This window comes from Bradysia coprophila, chromosome II, assembly GCF_014529535.1.
Source record: "Bradysia coprophila strain Holo2 chromosome II, BU_Bcop_v1, whole genome shotgun sequence".
NCBI classification, from domain to species: domain Eukaryota; kingdom Metazoa; phylum Arthropoda; class Insecta; order Diptera; family Sciaridae; genus Bradysia; species Bradysia coprophila.
The window spans coordinates 6,352,523-6,376,828 of NC_050735.1; the positions used below are offsets into that span (position 1 = coordinate 6,352,523).

At 34.4% G+C, this 24,306-nt stretch overlaps 1 protein-coding gene across 4 annotated transcripts in view; it reads left to right on the forward strand.

Moving 5' to 3' along the window:
• The window catches only part of LOC119068982, a 61,914-nt gene extending 38,888 nt beyond the window's left edge, over positions 1-23,026 (forward strand). Inside the window, exons 1-3 of one of the 4 annotated variants that reach the window (XM_037172865.1) lie at positions 1,255-2,433; positions 16,728-18,337; positions 22,628-23,026. In XM_037172865.1, the coding sequence (XP_037028760.1) occupies positions 16,954-18,337; positions 22,628-22,734 (1,491 nt within the window). In that variant the 5' untranslated portion in view covers positions 1,255-2,433; positions 16,728-16,953 and the 3' untranslated portion in view covers positions 22,735-23,026. Of the gene's footprint in view, positions 1-1,254; positions 2,434-16,727; positions 18,338-22,627 lie in introns of those variants that run through there. The other 3 variants (XM_037172873.1, XM_037172879.1, XM_037172856.1) reach the window with 3 other exon arrangements.
• Positions 23,027-24,306: the final 1,280 nt, after the last annotated feature.

Sequence of the window (24,306 nt, forward strand, 5' to 3'; positions counted from 1 at the left end):
TCCCGAAGAAAATATTGAAAACCAAACCTGAAGGGAAGAGGAGTTCAGGTCGACCAAAGGCCAGATGGTGCGATGAAGTCCTATCAAATCTTCAAACAATCGGTGTCACACGTTGGGAATCGTTAGCCGCGGATAGGTCCGGTTGGAGAAGCATGTTGGAGAAGGCGAAGACCCTTAATGGGTTGTAGTGCCGGTAAAGTAACTGGTTGGTGGCGAATATTTGATTACATAGCAGAAAAGTAGGACACTGTGGGAGCGCTGAGCTCTGAACTCATATTGTAACGATTCGACGAGCAATATGTACCTAATGTATGTACAAAAAAAACAATTTCAATAGAAAGTTACCGCTCCCTTGATAAAATGATGTCGTTTAACAATCGGAAAACAAACAAACAAACAAAAATCAACAATGAAAATATGAAGCAATAACATTTAAATCGTCGATCGGAAATCGGAACGCTCGAATAAGGTCAAACCGGGTCGGTTTTTTAATGTGGAACTTTTTCCATTCTAACCATTTTGTGTGGCTTCAACTTTTGTACGGTTTTTTTTTCTTCCTCCTTTAATACTCGGTAACCATCCAGACAACGCCCAATTAAGAGATTTAAATCAGCTTAACGTCGATGTTAACTTTATCTAAGATGCCTTTTCACTTGTTATGAATAAAATACCCTACCGTTTTGGGACGGGTAGGTATAATACGCATAAATCAAAATTCAAATTAACGTAACACAACCACCTTTTTACCAAAATCAATTATTGAGACTTTGAAAATGTAATAATGTTTTCAGGAGGGGGTAGAGAAGGGCCTATCCATCTTTATTATAATCAATTTTAATTTAAATTTCATCATCACTTTGATAATATTTCATATAATCTTCAAAGTCTGAAAAATATATGTAAATATATCGCACCTCTAACATCCCATACACACACCACACAGGCCGCATACTATATTATAGAGTTAAGTAAACCGTTTCCATCTAATTTTTCTTTTGGTTATATAAAAATTGAATTTACAAATGCTGTGCTTTTTTACTCCATTTGTTCATTATACTGCAATATCGTAATATATATGTACATACGACATACCACTCTATGCTGCTGTTACTATACATGGTTTTATGTTTTGTGTATTGTTTCTGTGAACAAGGTCCTGAGGTTTCACATTTTTCATAAAGAGATTTTATAACATTCCAGTACACTATCCAGACCGTTTTACTCCATCTACCTTATTTTTACAAATCTGGCGGCGAATACATAAGACACACAGGAAAAAAAACGTTGGAATTCATTGAAAATCGTCTCTATAATGTGTCTCCCCTTTTGCTCCACATTTGCACTCTCTAATGCTCCATCCGCTTTTCCGCTCTCCGTCAAATTTCTCTCTCCCACTCTCTTTAAACGAAAATTTTAATCAAATTCAACCAGTAGTGTACAGCAATTTCGCGCTGTTCTGCGCTTCTGACCAGAAAGTAAATGGGGAAAATGCACACGGGAAAAGTGTTTACCCTACCAACCAACATGTTGCTTCCTCTCAACATCATTTTTCGAAACGTAAATTCAGTTGGTGTATGGCAGTCGTTACGGTTATGTCATTACAATCCGACAATCTGAAACTTTTCAAACAATTTATTTACACTTTTTGCTAAGAGATTTTCTTTTCTATCGTTTTTTTTTTTTTGTTGTTTTTGTTTTGTTGGTTCGTCTTTTTTGAATCGTTAGAATATAAGTCATAAAAAGTTACCAAACTTAAATCTCGGCTCCGCATTTTATATTTCTTTTTCACACAAACTTATAGTGTATTGTTAAGGGTAAATAATTTTTTTTTCTGCACTCATTCTGCAACTAACAGTTCGCTCGGAAATGAGATTTGTGTTAACTAATATTGTAAATATATGAAAAAGTTTTTGTCAGCTTTTTTCGGGAATGTGTATATATTCAACACTCAGAAACATGTAAGGACTCTACATTAAAATCCTTTGTTACGGTCATGACAATTTTCCATATAGAGAACAATACAATTCAAAAGTGTAGGAAATTTAGAGAAGTGTAAAACGAATTTGTCGTTGGCATGAATTTTAAATTATGTTTTACATGAAAATCGTCTGCAATGTGTATGTAACGAGTTCAACAGATCATCACTCGTAACAAATGGATACTATATTGCAACGAAAAATGGAGTATTGAGAGAATTGTGAGATATTATTAAGTTAAGTGCATAGTGTATCAAACATGACCCATTGTGTGTGCGTTGTTACATAACCATTTTATAAAAAAAAAATTGTGAATTTCATATTATAGTTCGACAGTTGTTCGAATATTCGACTATACGAATGAAAAAATTGAGAGAAAAAATGCGAAATAACTCAAAAACTGCTGACGGACACTAAGTGATTTTAGTAAAAAGTAAAAAAGAATTTACAAAATTAGGTCTGTTGGTAATTTAATTCCCATCGTTAATTTCATCCGTAATAATGTTGAATCATACTTTTCGCTCAAATTCATCCATAAAATAATCTTGCGAGGGGTCAGGTTTAATTTTTTTTTTTAAGACGTTGTCATAACATTTTTGTTGTAGGTAGAAAAACACTCAAACCTCTACTATACTGTGACGGATTTTACCTAATTTTTGTTGTTGTTAAATATAATTTCGCTGTTTAGTCATCAAGCATTTTTGGAAATACTTGTTACTGCCTACACTCGGATAAAAGTTCAATATTTCAAGAGTGAGCGAAAAAAAACTTTCTATTTACCTTCGTCAATATATTTTTCCCATAAATTGCCAAACTTTTTCAATCATTAAATTCGCGAAAGACCAAATTACGCTTCTTCTAATAATTTAATTAGACATTTTTCCGAACATGATGGGTGCCACCTTCCTTTCCAACAGTTGCCAATCTTTTATTAATAAGTTTTCGTGGATAATTCCGTTGTTGAGCGCTGTTCACTCTCGGTTGTTAGGCTTAGATTTTCTTTTCTTTTTATTTTGTCAACACTTTTCTTAACGACACAGATAATTAAATCGAATTCAATGTTTAGCCTGCAACCATTTTTAGACACATTTCGTTGAGGTGTGACAATTCGTTCGAATAATTTTATGGCAAAATCAAAATTTAGTTAGATGTCGATTGCATACAATTCGAAGAAAGACTTAAATTCGTATGTATTGTGGCAGACCCTGACCCTCGCCCTGACCGAGTTTTCGTATGGGTACAAAAATGTTATTATGAATCAGACAATCTTATATAGTTTGGCACAGCCAATGAGCACGTTTGTGAAAACACGAACTTCTAAATTCTTGTCTATCCGCTAGAAAACTCCATAAAATTCCTTAAAAAAATTCTTAGAAAATTCCTTAAAAATCCTCAATGTAAAAACTGTAAAGAACTTTGGAATTTTATGGATTTTTAAGAAATAAAATCCTTAAAATAGGCCTTGGTTTGAAGGGTATAGTTAAATCTGATCAGAAGAAGTCGGTATACTACTTACTAAAAGGTGACAAATCTCAGTCTCAGTACAATCTTTCTACCACCTTTATCAGTCTACTTTAAAATGATTGCTTTAAGTATGACTTATTTGCTGATGAGGAGGAAAATCTGCACGCTCTACTATTTTAATGAGGCCAACGATAGGAAAGCAAACTTGACCTGTAGAGCCGCCACAATTTTAGTGAGTAATTTATTCTTTGAGCTCTATCTTTGGTGAAATATCTTCACTCTGTTAAATATTCATGAAATGTCATAACAACGAAGTTGGTTCACAAAGAAATAGAGTGCTGATCTGAGTTTCCAAACAGAATTTCGCTATCAACTTCAACTAACTTCTTCCCACACAAAGTATATGAAGAGTCAGTCCCAAATTGGGACTTTTACTTCAACTTACAATATTTACAATTACAATATAAGTAAAAATTCCAATCCAAATAGTATACAAGGGATTACAAACACCTAATGCCCATTGTCTCCGCATTAAGATCTTTGTCCCAATTTTCTTCTAATTCGTATAAGTCGAAATCAGTTTATCTTTTACCCGATGTGTACATTATGTAGGTAGGTTATTAATGGTAACAAATATATCATCATGTGTGTCCTCATTATCTTATTTGATCATTAATTCGCTGGTGTTTGAAAGGAATGAATGATATTGCGTCAGATGATGCCGTTTACGGGAACAATTAGACACACCGACAATGAATGATGAAACGTAATGATTATAGTGACTGTTTGAGCAAACAAATCTATTCCGGCTGATAAAAAAGAAACATTGTCCGATACTGATAAATCATGTAAATCTTCAGCTATAACGGAATTTAGCCAAGGAACAGTGTTTTGTTCGAGGGTCGATATGGTTCTCAGGAAATAATTAATTTCGTATTTTTTCCCTGCAGCAAATGTATAAGAGCAAAACTTCCATAGTGTAGCCATTAGAGGCATTCTAAATCGCCAAAAAACAATTATTTAATGTGAAAGAAAATCAATAACTCGTATACCACTAACATTTTTCTTGCTATATGGACTTGTTCCAATAACTTCTCTCATTGGTTTTCCATCATGGATAAACAACAAATACATGGTTTCACCGAATCAGTGTGTAATAGCACTACACAATTGATGAGAAAATAGTAATTGCTTTTCGATTATGTTCATTAATTTGTTTACACAATGGGAAGTACCTATGTATTGAGATGTTTATGAATCAAAAATGTAAAAGTCGTTAGCCAACTGAAAAAATACAATCAAAAGATTCGTTTTTGTTTTGTTAAGAGGTTTTGCCATTTTGCCAGTCGTTCTTTTTTGAGTTTCTGCATAAATAAAAGTTTCTATTTAAATTTTACTACTCGTACTGGTACATTTAGCAATCTGATGGAATTTATAATTCATCGGAAAGAAATTCTATTTCTCATAATAGTAACATCACAAGGACTTTAATTGTGTAAATCTAAATGTTCAGAAGATAAAAGGTGGAGATTAGATTGGAGTTTATGGGAGGCTTCTCTGAATGAGAAACAGGAACCCAGATCAAAGACCCTTTGATCCTTACTACCTGACAGTGAAATTTCCCTAATAGAAGTAGTAAGTTCTATAAGGGAAATGTCACTGTTTTCGATAAGAAGTTTTTAAGGCAACTGCCATCTAATGATTATAGATCCTGGAGATGGTAGAAGATGGATAACTCGAGGTTTAGTTGCAAGCCCAGTAAATGATTCGAGCCATCCTCCGTTTATTCATGCACACCTGGACTGTAATAAAACGTATTTAGTCCTTAAGTCCAATTGTATGTATTGCTACGATAGTCTAATGCAGGCACCTAACGTATTTAGTCCTTAGGTCCAATTGTATTGCTACGATAGTCTAATGCAGGCACCTAAGATATGCACGGGTGTGACACTATTCACGCTATTCACATATATTTTATGTCAAAGTGTCTGGGGTGTGAAGATGTGTCCGACATACGTAGAAAAATAAAACGAAGTCCCTTTGAAGGCATTTTGCGACAGCAGGAATGCTCACCGAATGCTATCATTCGTAATTCGACAACCGAATTCTATTGCCAAATGGCGGTTTCTAGTGGTTTGCTTTGCGAAAATGATGGCTTATTTGACGTCTCAGACGACATTGACAATGATCTAAATCTCTAGTGTCAATACCACAATCTCTGCGGCACCCACTGAAATTTGCAGTGCTATTATGATACGGGGAACGTCAGTGAAATTTCGACAGGAATTAGGTTCAGCTTTTTTTTAACTGACCCATCAATTCAAACAAAAGTGTTTGCACTTGTATATACCAGCTGAACAGTTAAAGCAAAATCATGTCTAAGTTTATCCATTGCGATTCAACGAAGAAATTCTAGTTGCATTTTAGGGACCTTGGGACGTAATAGAATTGATGATTTTTATTTATTGTAAATATTTGTTTTTTGAAAAGATCGTTTTTTTACTGGTTGCACTTTGCAGCCTTTTTTTCGCTTTTAATAAAGAAAATACTTTATCTAACGACCCTTGCATTGTGTCCAAACGAAGAATTCGACATCAATCGTAAGATAACGGTCCTATTTGAATTTTATCGACTAGGCTCTGCATAAATTGCAAGTTGCCAATATTGTCGAACCTCTAACACTTACGAACGATTACATCTGTTATCGACAGTGACGACAAAATTTACCGATGAGAGTTAACAAATGTGGTCTTACATAGCAAACTGTATGTTAAAACTAATGAAGTAAAAGATTCTGTATGAATAAATTGTTACATCCAAAGGAAGTAATGGACTCGATAATGGTACCGCTTACCCTCTGTGCAAAACTAATCACTGGATATAAACATTTTATTCCATTAACATCCTGTTTGAACCAAAAATCCGTGATTTATTCACTCGCTTTCACCAAAAATGGAAATTGTGTTTCTGAATTTTAATCATCCCTTTGGCAATGAAATGAATTTTAATCTAAATCTAAAATCCCAAAATGATATCCTATTGTAATACAAGAACGTTGTGAAATAATGATATATATACGCCTTCAACACAGACAAGAGCGAAACTTCCCTTTGTAGCATATTTTACACTTGGGTTGACAGACTGAAATTATTCCAAAAATATTATTATTCCCTTGTCACATAGTTTTCGGTGGGATGGTAAAGAAAAAAAAAATGGAAACGAGGAAACGGCTTCCAGAACTTAAACATTTCCCTTTTTTGTGAGTGGCCTCTTTGACCACACTTTTACCGCATCATTTCGTTAAAGGGAAATGTGGAAAAGTCTTTTTTTTATCAATAAATGACCACAACATAATAAACTTACGAATTCAATAAGAAACTTTTACTCCAATAGTTTCTTGTATAATGTCGGAACGACGAAAAGAAACCATAGATTCTCATATTTACTACGAAATGATGTTACTTTATAGAATGGATATAACCAATATTTATGGACGAAAGTTTTATTTATATTTATAATGAAACTGCAATTCTTTGAAAACTTTTGGACCGTAGCACCCATTATATTGTCCACCTTTTTTACTTAAAAAATATTCATAAAGAAGATGAATGATACAAACACAGCACATGAATGGTGTCAATAAATTTATAGATTTTTTTTTTCTTCGATATAATAAGGGTTGTGCCTTGAATTGGAAATAAGCCAACCTGCCTGTTCTGATCACAGAGCAGTTTTTTTTCTTCATATTTATTATTATTTTCGTTTCGTTGGGACCAATACAACAGTTTTTGATGTGGAACAAACCTATCAACCCATTTCTCAGAAAAATTATGACTAGGGTTATGTCGTCGTCAGTTAATGTCACTCATCATCTCGTTGCCTCAATGGAAAAGATTTTCTTTTCCGTTAAGAAAATCGCTGAGTGTATAGCCTTCACGGGAATAGAGTGAACGAATGAATCAATTTTCGTATTATTTTCTATCAAATAAAACAGGTGACATGATACAGATGAAGTCATGAAGTGGTGACCTGACGTTTTGCTCTTTTCAGAGTTAATAATCTCAAATTCAAGAAGTGCGTACAACGTACGCCTGGACAAAAGAGGATGGTATTACCGCATATCCACTTCTTCTGTTACTTCTTTTGTTTAAACTATTTTCGGTAAATTGATACAACAGTACATTACGTCAGTGCTTCCAAACTTTTATATTGACAAGTGGGGAGGACATAGATCGACCCGAAGGAGAATAAAAATTTAGAATTCAGGACATGCGAAATGGACTCAAACGACTACAAGAAACCTCGGCAATAAGTTCAGTGTGGTATGATTTGTATGAAACAGTTGAGGTTTTCAGTTGAACATGTAATCTGACACAGACACAGTACAAACGTATTTAAAATTAGACTCTTCAACAGGATAGGTTGAACGCGAAGTTGGGATTTTGTCTTAAATAGGTTGCCTGTGTATAGCAATTTTATGTGCAATCGAAATTTTAAATTGTTTATTACAAAACTGGATGTATATGGTCGAGCGTTCTACGAGGTATTTTAGTCAATTTCAAATGGCCTGAATAAGACATTCTCATAAAATCTTTTACTTCATAATTTTAAACATTGACTTTGCTGATAAGCAGGGACCATTTTTGGGAAAACATCTTCCAATATTTTATTTGAATTAACAACACTTTCGAAGATTTCCTTATTTTCCCATTTTTTTTAATAGGAAAAGTATCAAAATTTAGAAAAATTTGTTTTGTCAAAAATAGTCTCTGCTAATATAAACCAGGATAACCAGTCTGAGCTCATTGCTCATTTATTTTTCCGTTGACAATCACAAGAGACTAGACTGGACGTTTTTGAGAGAATATCTTTGCACTTGTTCGCTACTGTAATTACTGTACCTAATCAGATCTATTAGCTGGATGATGGATCATAATGTTTTCAATTTTCTCCTATACAACCTTCGGTTCGATAATTTAATATATTTTTTATCAAGCATTCGTTCGGCAAAAAAGCCCCCCAAAAGCCGACAGTCTCAAAAATATCCGAATTGACATAAATCCAACCGTTGTTGGCTTTCAACGTACCATTTCTCATGTTCATGGATTTGATATCGATGACATTCTTTGCGAATTCCGACTGGAGATTTATTACAATAATGAAATCATTTAATGCAGAGCAATAAATGTAAAAGATTTGTTTTCAAGATTTTCCGCTTTCATCGGGCTAAACGTTTACGATTATTATTCCACACACGTGTAGTCGAAATGCTAAATTTAACAGTCAAGCATATCCGAGAAAGTAACGTTCAGCAACCGTGTGCTTGGCTCAAAAGTTTTTCCGAATTTTCCACAAACATTCAACAAAAATTTATTATTTTCGTAGATGATGTCATTCAGTCTCGTCTCTTCATTACGTTTTATTGCCAGTAAAATGTTACATCATTCAACCTCAGGTTGGGTCGATTTGAATTTTTCTTGTTAATAGCTGGGTGGCACAACCCTTAAATGTTTTATTAAAAAGCTTGTCAATGTTATGCGTGCTGTCCTACCGATGTAGGTAACAATAATACTCAGTTTTGTTGAATGGTCTCTAGGAAGTGCATTTCATAAGATGAAACCACTTAACCTGAATATTTCCAACTGCAGATGATGCAATAGAAGAAGAGTCATAGTTTCGTAAAACTTGTTGTAGAATACTCTCCTCTCAACAGTTCCCCAAAGTTTTCCATTTAAATTCTTTCTCTAAACATAAGCAGGTTAGGACAATTTCACCATTCACCTTGTCTTAAAAAAAATGTAAATCTTCTATACAACAAAAAGTGAAAAATTGAAGTGCCCGTACAGCAATTCAAGCCTCGTAAATTAAGGAGAATTGCAAAACTATTGAAGAAACGTTTTTTTTTCATTTTGAATCGAAATTGTGAAGATTCTTCTCTACTCCTACTTGCAATAACTGTATCATCATTATTTTGTCTTTGCTTGGATACATGGATCGAATTGGATATCTGCAATTTTCTTACTGTGTACAGAATGCCAATTATTTTATCATAAAATTTTACATCTAAATTCCATAAAATTCATATCTAGTAGTGAAAATCAACCACATTATGTACGCGGCGATGTTCAGAATATTGACATGTCATTTTTTCCGCATTTTCTATTAACATTCAAATACCTCGTTTCACATAGGACATGGAATCTGTATATGTGTCTGCTGATTCAAATTGATTGACGCTTGGTTCGTAAATTACGTAGTGCTACGCCAGAGTGGGAAGCACGGGCTGAAAACTTCACACACTGCCTTTTTTGTTCCTTGTGATCCGATTATTTAAATCCCATTCCTAATTGATTGTCCACTGGTATAATAAATGATGTATTGTACCTCTAATGATACATAAATTTCAATAATATGTTTTTCGATATATTTGATAAAATCATTAACAACGACCTCTAAAAAACACCGCACGTACACACAACACGCGCTCGAAAATCAAATGTGTAGGAAAATGAAAATAAATAAAATAGCAAAAAATTGTGTAATTATACCCAGTCGTGCAGAATACGAATAGCTGATATGTTCAACGGCTGCATTTGTATCAATCTTAGCCTGTCATTACAGGCATGCTACATTCACTAATTTACCGAATCTATTACTTCTTCTGATCAACAGAATTAAGCAACAGTTTGCGTTGCTTTACTTTTTACATTGTAAAGATTCAGCCAGGTTTTTAATTTATTGTTTTGATCTCGGTCGATAATTTACAGCGACTATTTGTAGCAAAACATTTCCCAATATTTTCTTGAACTTTCCCACATTTTGCTAGATTTTCATTTTGTCTTGTTTTGAAATTCATGAATAGTAAATTTTATGCAGCGGAAATCATCCATTGCATGGAGAGATCAATTTGTGATACGAGCCGAACTCATAAGTGTGTTTTTAAGCAACAAGGTTATTTTGACAAGTGTAGAAATTGCATATCCGATCCGGAGGCATTTAAACAGCGTTTGAATACTCGTGTCTTCTAAAAAATTATTTTTGAACTGCTACGTCCTCGGGGTAAAATGTACTTGTAACAACTATTTTCCGGGTGGAAAGGCAGTAAAATAACAATGGATGCTTGTGGAAGTCATCCATCACTCGGAATCAATTAGCGATACTTGCAAACTCACTCGTGTGTTTCTAAGCACAAGTGTAGAAATTGCATCTCCGAGGCGTTGGCGAGGTATGTAACTTCACGTGACAAAATAACAGTTTCCAAACCTTATTGCGTAAAAACACACTTGTGAGTTGGCTCGTATCACAAATTGATCCCTCGTGTAATGAGTGTTTTCCGCGGCATCCAATGGAATCTACTACTCCTAAAAATAGTCCCTGATAATTTATGACTTAGTTGTCTGTAATACGTTGAGACACTCTGATTGAAATTACAATGGAAAACTCCTTCTGTATTAGTCATAAAAACCGGTAATGACGGACAAAGGTTATAATAATTTTATGAAACAGTTCCTTCCCCAGCTGATAAAAATTACCATTTTTACGGGCTTGTTGTAAATTCGTTTCAAGATAATTTTAAGATTCCATCTCCCGTCGTTTCTGGTTAATGTAACGACTTTTTTAGCTAACGAATAAATGCGTTCGTAAGTATGCTGAAGTAGTGAACTATTCCAACTGTTTTCCTTGATGTGCTTTTTTTTCTTTATTTCTAAAGCCAGCGAACTAATTGAAGTTTTGCCATCTGGAATTCAAATAATTAATGTTGTTCTTGAGTTTTTATCAACATATTTTTCTTCTTTGGTATGTCTACCATCCTGCCAGATTTCACCTATATTCTACTGTTTCACCCTTATGTACGTAATTTGAAAATATTTTTCGTACTATAGCTTAATAGATCCTGATATGGATTACCATCGTTTGCGAAACATATTTTCTCCCTATTTATGTGGCGAATGTGTGTTATATATTCGTCTATTTTATATACATAACATTTCAGTATTATGCACGATACGCTCGTACGTATCCGGATTATAGACTGTGTTTCATGTATTAAAATGTGGAAAAAGAAACACGAATTCAAAAATGCTACTCAAATTGTGACGATCGTCTTTGACGTCAGTTTTTGTGTATTTACAAGAACTGTTTGAGTAAACATAACAAAATCAATTATATTTCATAATTTCAAAGATTTTGTTTTAAAATTCCGAAATATTTATTCAATTAAAGCGTTGTAACGTTCTTAATTAACGAATTTTAATTATTTTCACTGAGTATACATGTTACGATCTGACACAGGAAAGAGCACACGAAGAAGAAAAAAATCCACACGAATTTCCAATTTATATTAAGATTTTCGCAGAGAGATTTTTTTCTTTCTATTTCGTTCTTGTTATAATATTGGTCGGCAAGAAAAAAAAAGGCATAACATCGGAGCAGAACATTCCTTATAATACTTACATAATACCCAAAGAGTACACTAAATAATCATAAATAATGTACACAACTAAAACTAAACACAAGAATTTCTGGCCGAACCGAACACTGCCTTCGTATTCCGTATATTATAACGTTGAGTTTACTTTTTTGATTAGTCGGTATATTAAATAGAAAATAGTCTATCGAGAGCTGTTTGATGGGGCCGATTAATGGAATAAGCTTACTCTATGTATATATAAAGAACAGAAAAAAATGTTTGACATTGTATGTGCAGCGCTCAACTTTTTGCTTATTTATGAAAGTTTGCGAAAAGATTTGATTTTCAAATTAAAATGCTCAGAGGCGCTTCAGTAAGATGATGTATACAACTGGGAAGGAATCGTTAACCAAACAGTCATGGTGTATTTGTTTTAACTTCAAAGATGGAATCATTTTGAGCTTCTTCTTTTTCTTGTGCTGATGGGAATGGGAAAAGTTGTAAAATAATTTTCTTGCTTGCGTTTCAAGTTCATACTTTGTTCTCATGCATAAAATGTACATCAAACGGCATTATCTTTTTGAAAAATAATATCGTAAATATTACTTCGCCTTCGTGTAATTCGCGCTGGTAGTAGAAACGTAGATTTATAAGCTTCTTGGATTCGACAAAAACTTTTTTTTTTTGCTCTCTTTAAAATCCCATTCAACGCATTTACGCTTTATAAAAGTCAGTTACAGACATAAAAACATTGAAAAAGCAGATTAGGTATTTTAATCTGATTGATATGAAAGCACCGAAACAGGTACAAAAAAAAATTAGTTGGGCTGTGGAGTCTGTTGGGTGTAACCTTTTCCATTTAAATGGTATTGTTACTTCTGTCACTCAAATTCATCACTCCGTTAAATGCTAATTTATCGTATTTCGTCTGGATGACGAACGTGAAGCAGTGTAAAGAGGTGTAGATTTTGTGATGGTATTTTAAACAAGATACTCAAAATAACACAGAAGTTCAGCGGGCGGCCAAAATAAAATGAAATTCGTATTTCATTCATATCCTTATTTTAGGAACGGAATTTTTCGTTTGAATTCAACTGTTTATTCAGGACTTCCTTTCGGAATTTAGATTCTTAGAAATTCTCAAAAATTCTGGAAGATTTCTGGAAATTCTAAGAATTTTTAACAAATCATAATAACAAGCACGGTGTTCTAATAGGGAAGATAGAGATGCTAGCTTGGAAATGGAGCAAATCCAAAAAAAAAATTCAAAGACGATTTCATTTACCAAGCAACAAGTCTTGAATCTCGAATCGATCACAGTATACCTACACCTACTCAATCATAGAATCAGGAGAAGTGTATCCGAGGCCCCTGTAAATCCTTTAGAAGCTTTGAATGATTATAATAACAAGAAAATTTCGGTACAAACACAAGTCATACCTTCCCGGAAATGTGAAATCCAACATATTTTTTGACATATGATTTGGGAGTTGTTATGGTTTGAAAATGGTTCCAAAACACCTCCTTTAAAAGACTACACACTGTCAATGGGCTTTTCGCCTAAATGATTGAATGACATTACCAACGAACAATTACATATAACACAAAGAGACGTACGTTATCGGTACTAAATCCAAGACGCAGCCTAATAACTGATTCAATCAGATGTCATTATTGTGGACAACAACCTGATGAAGCGAATTTATTTGTGTTGCGGGTGAGTTTCGAACCCACAACTGGCAATTCAATAATTCAATGAGAAATCTCGACTTATTGGGTGGTTTATTTAACAAATGAATATCTAGATTCTAGATTATTTTTTTGAGTCAAAATATAGAATCTAGATTATGATGGGTTATGTCAAATTTTTGTTGGAGCAATCCTAGACCACTACCAGATTTTAAGATATGTTGATTTACACTTTTTTGTAAATGTATAATTTATCAATGATTCCAATCCAAAATAAAAATAAAAATAGGACCTTGATCAAACGTTACCAGTTCCGAGAAATTTCAGTATAATATCAAATATTATTGATTAGCCATACAACTATTCGAAACATTACATTTCTTCGAACAGAATATCATTCAAAAATTAATATTATCATTGATGTGTGCAGTGATTGAATTTCAGGAATTTCCATACACAATTCTAAGCAGAATGATAGCCCGTCAATGTTTTCATTCACCATGTCCATTACTGATCATAACGATGTATGAATCGTAAATGATTTTTATATTAATTTTGTTTTATACGTCTCTGATGCATCATTACACGGCTTCATGAAATGATTAATTTAATCAGTTGATTAAAAAATATACGGAAATAGGATTGTTTAAAAGAGTCTAATGAAAAGGATCCTTTCCTTGTGCCAGTTTGTAAATAAAATTCAGAACCTTTTCAGGCAACTAATAATGAGATTCGAGACAACTCCAAATGAAATTCTAATTGAAATTCGCTAGAAAATGGAATATGACTTTTTATTCAGCTTTGACTTTATTATATTAATTATTTTACTGCGAAAATCATTTTGCACATAATAGTTATCTATACTACGTATAGTGCATACTTCCCCAGTGACGATATTTACTTCAGTACGATGACCAACTTCTAACGAACTGAGTCGTAAAGATATTTAATTAGACGGAATAACATCCGTTCACACGAGAGCAACGTTAATTTTAGCGCTTTTCCGAACGTAAAGAAATCAAAACGAAAGCATATGTGAACTGACTTCCTTTCTAAACGAAAGAAATAAAAAAAAATATTAAAATTAGCAATCGGATATTAGCATCACATTATATCCCGTTCCCATAAGTCAATATCTGTTGATTTAATAGAGACGTCATAATAACGCAATTGTATTCGGAACGACACAACAACAGGTATAATGGGGTATTGAAGTTTTGACGAAATAGACGCAGAACATAATTCTAAACAAAAAACTGTTCTACAGTATGCCTCTAAAATGCACGGATTTTTTTATAAAATTAATTTAGTTTACAAAGTACGACCCTAAATCAACCCAATTTTGACAGCCGCCTAAGATGTGACTAAGGCCGTTTCCAGCAGCGATGAATATAATTTCGTTATTTTCGGCTGTACGTTTTGAAGTTAAGATGAACTTATAAAAAAATCGGCACATTTTCGAGTCATACCGTAGAACAATTTATTGCTTAGAATCATGTTTTACGTCGATTAAAAATAACTTGTCAAAACTTCAATTCCCCATTGCTTTCACCGTCTGAAAAGGTCATAATATTTTTGTAAAAGAAACATTAAAGTTATTGTCAACCGACAAAGTTTGCTAAATTTATGTGGATAGCTCAACGCTCCTTTTGGTAGTCAGTTCAAGCTGGAATTAATTCCTAAACTCGACCGGAAAGAAACAAGCGGTTGGAGTATGGTGAAGCTTTAACGAATCTGTAGACATTCTGTGTGATAAGTAGTGCTAGCGAATGATTTTTCGTTTTGAATTGAATCACGGCAGAGTAAAAGTTACTTTTACTCTGCCGTGATTGAATTGTGTTCCTAGTGCTGGTGACCTTTCTTTTGTAATTTATGTTTGTCTTACAAACGTCAGATAGGGAGTGTGAACAGAAAAGTAACTCGAAGTTGGTTGAAAAGTGTTAAGATTATTGTGACTTTGCAGGTCTTGATCAATGCAGGCTGCACAGAGTGCGTAAAATGTTGACGTAATAATACTGCAATATATGACGATGCGTTCTCCACTGTAACAAAACCCAAAAACTCGCCTAGGAACATAATTTGTTGCTTCTCTACCGTCACAGAGTTTAGGGACGTTAGGGACCCGAACTAGATAGATATGCGAGTGAGATGGGGCTTCAGGGTTTAGAAGGACTTATATAAAATATCTTTTGTTCCCTACCATAGTTCTAAAATTGGAATCTTCCCAGTTTCAATAGGAATTCGTTTAGGCGCTTTTCATCTGGAGTTGACAGATCCTTATCACGGAGTTCACAGTACGTAAAGGTGCAAAGCATAAGGTCGATATGAAGAGGGCGATTTCTAAGGATGTGCACACCGGAATTGAAGTGGACGTAGAACTTGTTCACCATGTACTTTGTATGGGAAAATTATTTATAATTTTCAAGTTTTACGTCAATTTATAATATTATAAGTAATAAAAGTCACAGTTTCCCAATTTTTTTTTTGCTGTTGAAGTACCGTAGATCAGTTTCAGACACGGCAGAGTAAAAGTAAACCTGGCAGGAGCGGTTGATTATTGAAACGTCAAATGAGGGACCTAATACACTGGATGAAAACGAACTCAAATGAACACTGACATAAGTTGAAAAATTTAATTCGCAAAAAACAAGCGCTCCTGCCTTCAGGCCCATGTAGAAACACTGTCGATTAAAAGTTAGTTCAATCCCACCGGTGGTGGAATGAACCAGCTGGTAAAACAGCTGATGCAAACTTAAACAGAAATTTCGTTGTCATTAACTGTAATTGCTTAACATGATGACGTCGAGTAGCGTTAATTTTTATTTTACGACTTAGTTTTATAATTGATGAAATCAATTAGGGCCTGTCAAACATATTTTCCATTGTTCCAAAAGTTTGTTTCAAATCAATTTTCGGTTAAAAATTTCCTAATTCAACGTTAAACGGATTTGCTGTGTTTTGCATTGCTGCGAAATGAAAATGAAAATTTTCCCCGAAAAGTTTTGAGATTTGCGTAAATATATTTGCATGTAAATCACATGCAAAATGAAAGGGGAAATTAGGAAATCATGTGTACGCTCTGTTCTTATTCAATTAACATTAATACGTTCTATACGCTGTACGACATTCTATACGACAGTTATTGAATTACCAACGAAATTTAATTTGTAAATTCTCCAATTATAAAGCGAGCTTCATCTTAAAATGTAAGACAATAATTTATTGAATAAGCAAAAAAAAAACTGTTAAAACTGTTGTCTGTTAAAATCAAATCAAAAAGTAAATGTAGAAAAGTGTTATGAAAACTTAAACTTTATTTATCAATATCAACATTCGAATGGTATGTCTTCCACAATGAACTGAAACGGATTTTTTTTTAAAACACAAAACCAGAGTTGAAAACTAAAACATAAAATGGAACCAAACATTACATCCAGAAGTAGGCCACCACGGCTCGCTACAATGGACCGTACAATTTCGATGTCCATAGAAAACTACATACCACCACCGTCGGCATCGTCATCTGGCGTCCGTAGCATACACAGCATCAACGATCATCAAATCGACCAGCCGCTATCGATGCCGAAGGATTTTAATCGCTATAAATTGTATCACATGAATCGTAGTCATAATTCTGTTGTCAGTGACGAACCTCCCATTTTCACCCGTAAACCACTGTTGAAACGATCCGATACAGTGAATGTCCACTCGGATGCCATGGAAATGAAGAAAACCCATTCGTTTCAGTCGTCTATGGATGTTCAACCCACAATTGCCGTCATATCCGATATGGTACCGCCGTCAAAGCGGGCCGCAAGTTTTCGATTACTGCCCGTGTACGTAGGTGATATAAAGTTAGACAAAAAATCTCCGACACCATCCATTCGGCGTAGCTGTAAAATGCATCGATCATTCAATGAACAAACGAGAAAGGTTGACCAACGAAAGGAGAATGTTATTGAAGCGATAAAATGCCATTCGTTGGGCGATGAGGATTCAAATTTTCCGGAAGTGAAGAAAAAATTGTCACCAAAATTTAGCACTGGATTATCAATGGAAGACGAGGTTTATCGGTCGGGTAGTAGTAGCCGTAATCATTCAATAGATCAAATAACTGACGGTGATCATTCTGTGTCGCGGAAGCTTAGCTCACAGAGTCTAGACAAACAATATAAATTTCATAGAGGATCCAAATATTCGCACAGTTTTTATTTAACGCCGAACTCACCGGAAGAACTGACTGAAAATATACCATTTCGAGAAAAACGACAACACAGTGCATCAGTACGGGCACGTCCTCATCGTGAAATGTACTCATTAGGCGCAACCAAAAAATCGAAAAGTTTTATGAATAAACCGGAATTTGAACGATCACCGCAATCACTACAACGGCGACGCGATAGTTCGAAAATTTTTACGACTGAAAATGGCAAGAAAAGTCCATGCAATCTGTTAATTCCCGAAAGTGTTCACTCAGTAGACAGTAGATCGAATATGAGTCCCACTGCATTGGACTACGATTCAATAATACGCGTGTATCAACAGAATCGACGAAAAAGTTCGGTACTGCCGGTGGAAAAGAAAACGAAAAATGTGCTGGATGCGACTGGCAGCGACGGAGAACTGTATCGAAAACGTCGGAAAATCATATGCATAATTGTAACCGTATTTTTTAGTTTGTTATTCGCGAGCGTGTTCGTGGTCATTTTTACGTTAACTCATTCGGTAGATACGCTGGTTCAAAATCAGACGAAAAAGGTGTACACATTTTCGAGAGACGTTCCCATTCATCACAATGGTAATTCAATTTTAAATTTTTGTTAATTGCTGTACAGAATAAATAGAAGTTTTCTGCTTGTTTAACATCGTGAAGGAGTTAAGAAGTAGTTGTTTAGGGAAACATTACATTCGCATACCATACAAATGGGATAAATGGTGTAAAGTTGAGGACTATTTTTGGGACAATTTTTTTCCTAAGTTTTCCCAATTTTTCCATATTTTTCTTGATTTTTTTTTTGGAAAAAATTGCAAATTAAGCCCAGTCTTCATTTTTCTCCTGTGTCATTATTACATTACACATTTGCTTGAAAATAGAACTGGTTCAGTCTAAAAACCACCCACTCCTCAAAACGACTAAAATCAGAGCAGCAACGGACTACACTTCACGTGACTGAACTTAAAATAAACGCAAAAAATATCTTTGAAGAACGGGAATAATGTGTCATTTATCTATCTGAAGCATGTAATAAATATATTTGCGTGACATGGTTGTAGAGGCACCGACCTTGGTTTTTCCAAAAATAAAGGAAAATAATTTTTCTGTACGGATAACCAAAAGTCAATACTGGAATGGACATTACATTGTCTAAGTCACAACCGTATAACTTAGTACCACACTTACAGCGTTCAGCTATAACATATAGGAGTGAACAGGTAGCATTTAGGCGCGTACAGTTAATATGTACGAGCGTCCCACAGACGACATATAGGATAGTACAGCTATCTTGTGATAGTATCAATGTACAAAGTGGACGTTCCTTTCTACATGTTGGCTGTACGCTGTAACTGTGGTACAGTCAGAGGCAGTGAAATTTCAGCATGACTTTGCCTCAGCTGTTTATGTGGTAATATAAGATTATCGATGCATGACTCATGAGACGCACAATCGAGGCTTGCCTATTTATATCGATATCCTATTTTATCATATGAGCAAGACAACAACAGTTGCACTTGTCAATAATTACCGGTTTATCCTTCTAGATAAATAAACGTGACGTCACAACATGGCGTGAATATGTAAAAACCGAATAAAGACAGTTTTGATTGTTTGTGTGGATCAGGCCAAAAAACAGCTGAAATTTCACTCTAACTCTAACCTCTAACTGTACGTGCGGTTCTATATGTAGACAATGTACAGTCCACTCGTAATGTTAAAACAACTCTTTTATCAGTGTCGTTTGAATGATTTTATTTTACCAAGTGTGATTGCAGCCCGTACCTTCCGCACGTGCTTCAACCCTCGCACTTGGCAAAATAAAAAGTTTTAAACAATTACGTAAGTTGTTTTACATGCTGAATGGCGCGAATAAATTGCTTGCGAAAACATATATGACGAAAAATATTTTGTTAGAAACTTTTTAGTCACATAATGCCAGTTCGCTTCTGTTTCCACATAATTGGCAATTTAAATTAAAAAAAAGGATTTTCGATAAACCATTCCGAGTCTGAACGCAAGCATTTGAATTTAAATTATGCATGGAGGAGATGTTGTTTAACTATACACTCATCCCTTGTCAGTCCCAATTAGCCTGAGTGACATTTGCCCGCGTTGTGCGAAAACAATATCCACCAATTGTGTGTTTTGATGCCATGAATATATTAACACCACCGAAACCCAGCAAAGTTACACCTTTATGGTGTGCAGACTTTTGTACCGTATATCACTCAGTTTCACTTATCATGATTTTTTTTGGGATATTATATTCGACCGATAGAAAAATCCAATACTACCGATAAAAAATAATAAAATACCGATAGAAATGAGGTACACATCGCTGGCACCTCTTCCAGCTGGATGTTGGTTGACGACGAAGTTGACGCGAGTTCCACCACATCAACATACTTTTTTTTGAAATGTGATGTGAAATATCTTAGAACAACTCAAGATTTTGTTGAGTTGAGTTAAGATTGGGGCCGTAAAGGCGTTTGGTTGGTTCCTATGGAAATCATCCTTTTACGAAATGGAACGTAAATGTGGTTAGCTCATTCCTAGGGAATTCATCCTTTTACGAAATGTAACGTAAAGGAGTTTAGTTCGTCCCTACAGAATTCAACTTTTTACAAAAGTAAATACCAATTTTCATTGTACATAAAAAGCGTTTTAACACGCCGAGCGGAGGGCCGCAATGCGAGCCGGGCGCCGGAACGGTGCCGGTTACTTAGGAGTTATTTTTTTTCTCTCGCACCGTCTAATAATTAGTCCTTTTACAAAATAAAACGCTAATAAAATTTCCCAGTGAAATACTCCGCCTTAAATGGTGGAGGTGCCATCGACATGTATCTCATTTCTATCGGTATTTTGGTATTTTTCATCGGTACTAATTTTATTGGTAGTATTGAATTAAATTGTCGGTCGTTTATTACCATCCATTTTTTTTTCTTCGCAAAATTGGTCTAACGCCACTTCAATTCCACCCTTTTTTTCGCAGTAGAGTACAAGAATCTTCAAAAGACAAATGCGAAAAGCAATTGATTTCTTTCGTGAAATTGATTGAACGTCTGCATAACTCTTGTATAACATTTTTATAATTGAATTTAAAAACGACATAGAAATATAAGTAGGTACGGAACATCAGTCGTACGCTTTTCCCCGACTACAGCAAAAGACAAATGACTATAAAACATTTCCATTTTATGTAAAATGGTTCTTTAACATTAACTGGTATAGGAATTTGCGTTGTATACTTTCAATTCTATTGAACTTGGCTACTTTATCGACGTATAAGTCGGATATACTTTCCAGTGTCTCATGTTTATTTCCTTTTATTTATCTTTTATTGCACATCATACCGTTACGTGCTATCTAGCGTAAACACGTGCTATTGAATGTCGTGTACATAATATATTTTCTAAATAAATTTAAGATGAAATGAAAATGTGACCATCCGTGCACACGTGTTATCTTACCTTCTACACGAAATTCCATTAAATTTAGCTCAATAAAATATTGAATTGTCAATTTCGTTATTGAACTGTGTTCGATTTGTGTATGAATGGTAAGCGTCGGTCGGCAATCGTATACAATATATTTTATGTAATTGATCGGAAAAGAGCCACCTGAAACCCACAAAATGTTTGTCGTTTAAGAGCGACCATATTCATGTTCCATCCAAAGAAATGTTAGGTAATGTAATTAATTTGCAAGACATTTCATGTGGAACTTTCCTAATTTTGGTAGAACTTTACTCAAAGAATGTCTATTTCAGTTTAATAGCGTGGTAAAAAGTTCAATTACGTGATGTGAGACCATTCTAATGTGATAGCCGAGACCATAAAATGTAGCGTGAGATTATCCTATTTTTGTTTTATGAGTGAAAAGTTATGTCCTGAGTCATTTGAATCTAACTTACACACGAAAAAAAAAAATCGGAAAATACCCGAGTATACGCATAGGACGATCGTTCAGCTACGGAGACTCACTCGTAAATTATACGAGCAAGACTTAAAATTGTACGACTTAAATGCACATTCTATACGTACGACATGTAGTGTTTGAATCTCACGCGTGAATAGTTATCGTCACGGTACCTGAACGGGTATTTTCCGTTGATTAAAGAATAAAAATTCGACACTTATCTCCGAAGAACAATTAAAAGCTAATAAACGAAATCCTCCCGCATTCAGTTATTCAGGTTGTTAAAGGTCTATAAATGCAATTTTTTACGTTACGTTTTAGCACCGGACCATTTGAATACATAAGTATAAATGTTGAAATGTAGTTTGTTGGTATGCATGTCATTTGAAATTGTAAATTCAATTGCTTGGATGGGTCAGGTGATTTTCTGTCGTAGGACCCTGACTTTGCGTAAAGAACGAAACGATGGGAAATGCTAAATGATGATGCTTTTGAAACTGACACAAAATGTCTTTGTGTCATAGCCCATATTAGATAGTATATGAAGCAAAAAGTAATCAAACAAAACATAATTCTTCTAAGGACGAACAATTTTAACATCAAAACTTTTAATTCTGAATTACGGTATTTTTATAGGGTGGTAGCCACTGGAGTGATAAAGAGTGAGGGTATTTTATCGATATTTAATGTGGAGGTAAACGATGAAACGCATTACGTGTTGCAACTTTTGAACAAAATAATTTAAGCAAAACTTTTAAGCCAACAAAACTCGTCGTTTACATGAAAATAAGTGCACTCTTCCACTATATCCTTGTGTTTATGTATACACTTTCTGCATAACTAACGTCAGACAATTCATAATGAATTTTAAACGCTTGAAATGCTTGAAATTTGAGCGTCAAGCCGAAACTTTTATATTAAAACTTAAACAAATTTCCTTTTTCTATTCCACAGTTCGCCAGGAAAATGAAAGACTCATGCAGGAATCTTTTAATCGAGCCAAATTTGCCAAAAATTTTACTGAAACAGCGCCGCTAGCTGCTTCTGAGGAAATTCCATAGCGACATTCAATAAATTCCTTTCTTATTTTTCAACAAGGTTTCAGCCGTTTAAGATAATTTCTTCACTGCATAATATGACGATGATGATGATGATGGAAATGATGATGAAAAAAAAATTGTAATGTATGTTGAGTTTAGATGTTATATGTATTAGCTGATATATAACTTATTCGTATGTGTTTAACGAACCGACCATCATGTTAAATTGTTGCGGTTATTATTAATAAATATAAAAGTTCATTATGGAAATCATTGTGGAAATCGAAATTAAATTGGAAAATATTTCAGGCTATCCCCGGAGTATGTAAATTATCATCGCCCAAACGAGGGGCAATTGACTGTGGAAATCGTGATTTTATATGGTTCTCGTAATTGATATGGTTCTTGTGATTCATATGATTCTCATGATTCATATGGTTCTCGTGATTCAAATGGTTCTCGTGGTTCAAATGGTTCTCGTGATTCATATGGTTCTCGTGATTCAAGTTCTCGTGATTCATATGGTTCTCGTGATTCATATGGTTCTAGTGATTCATATGGTTCTAGTGATTCATATGGTTCTAGTGATTCTCCGAAACAATTTGCGTTTTTCTCGACTTCATGGTTTTTGTGACACGATATTCCGGAGTCGTTTACCCCTTGCATCCAAATATTTCAATCATTTTCAATTTGCAAGCTTTTGTCGAAAAAAGAGACTTGCACGAACGATACCAATTTTAACCCCATTCAAAAGTGGACAAATTTACATTACAATGTACACTCAACTCGAAGTAAAAAGCTTTTCGAAATTATTGTTTGCATATACGCTTGAAGAAAAACGAGACGTAAAGTTTCATTTAATTTCTTGAGGGTGAACGCAAATTATCCACTCAGCAGTCAAAGTTATGTGAACTTTATGAACAGAATTCTACATTTGTTTCATATTCCCACGATACTCATCTACACCAGTTTGTATACTTCGAATCAATACTATACTGCCTGTATACAATACACAACGGCATGTCCTCGATGATGCTATAAGAAAATGATAGATAATTTTATGATACCAACGAGCGTTGAAATGGTAAATGTCTGAGGTATTTTGGACAAGTTTAAATACAATAACGACCGTCTAAAGAACTGCTCCGCTTTTCTGTATTAAATCTACATTTTATAGCTTAGGGGAGGTAGAATATAATCCTTTGCTATTCGATTGATGAGAATACTTTTGCCAACAATGAAAACAACATCAAGTGATCCACTAACAACGTCAAGTGACTTCCTACTAGATAAAGTTTCATTTCTAAAATATAAAAGAAATGCAGGATAACAGATATCTCGTACGGCAATACTAAACCTTTGATGGTGAGTTTTACCTTTGTAAATAATCTAAACTTTTCACTGCTGAAACTTCATTTCATGCAGCCAAATTTCGTCTAATATTCTGCCAGTTTCTACAAAGCATTATGTCAATCTCTTAAAGCATCAGAGCTTAAATATTGTAAAATGATCCGAGGAGTTTCAATAGTAGCAGAAAACTTCTCAGTTTATTGTAAGCGGCTATTGAGACTACAGCAACAAAAGCAAAGCAGC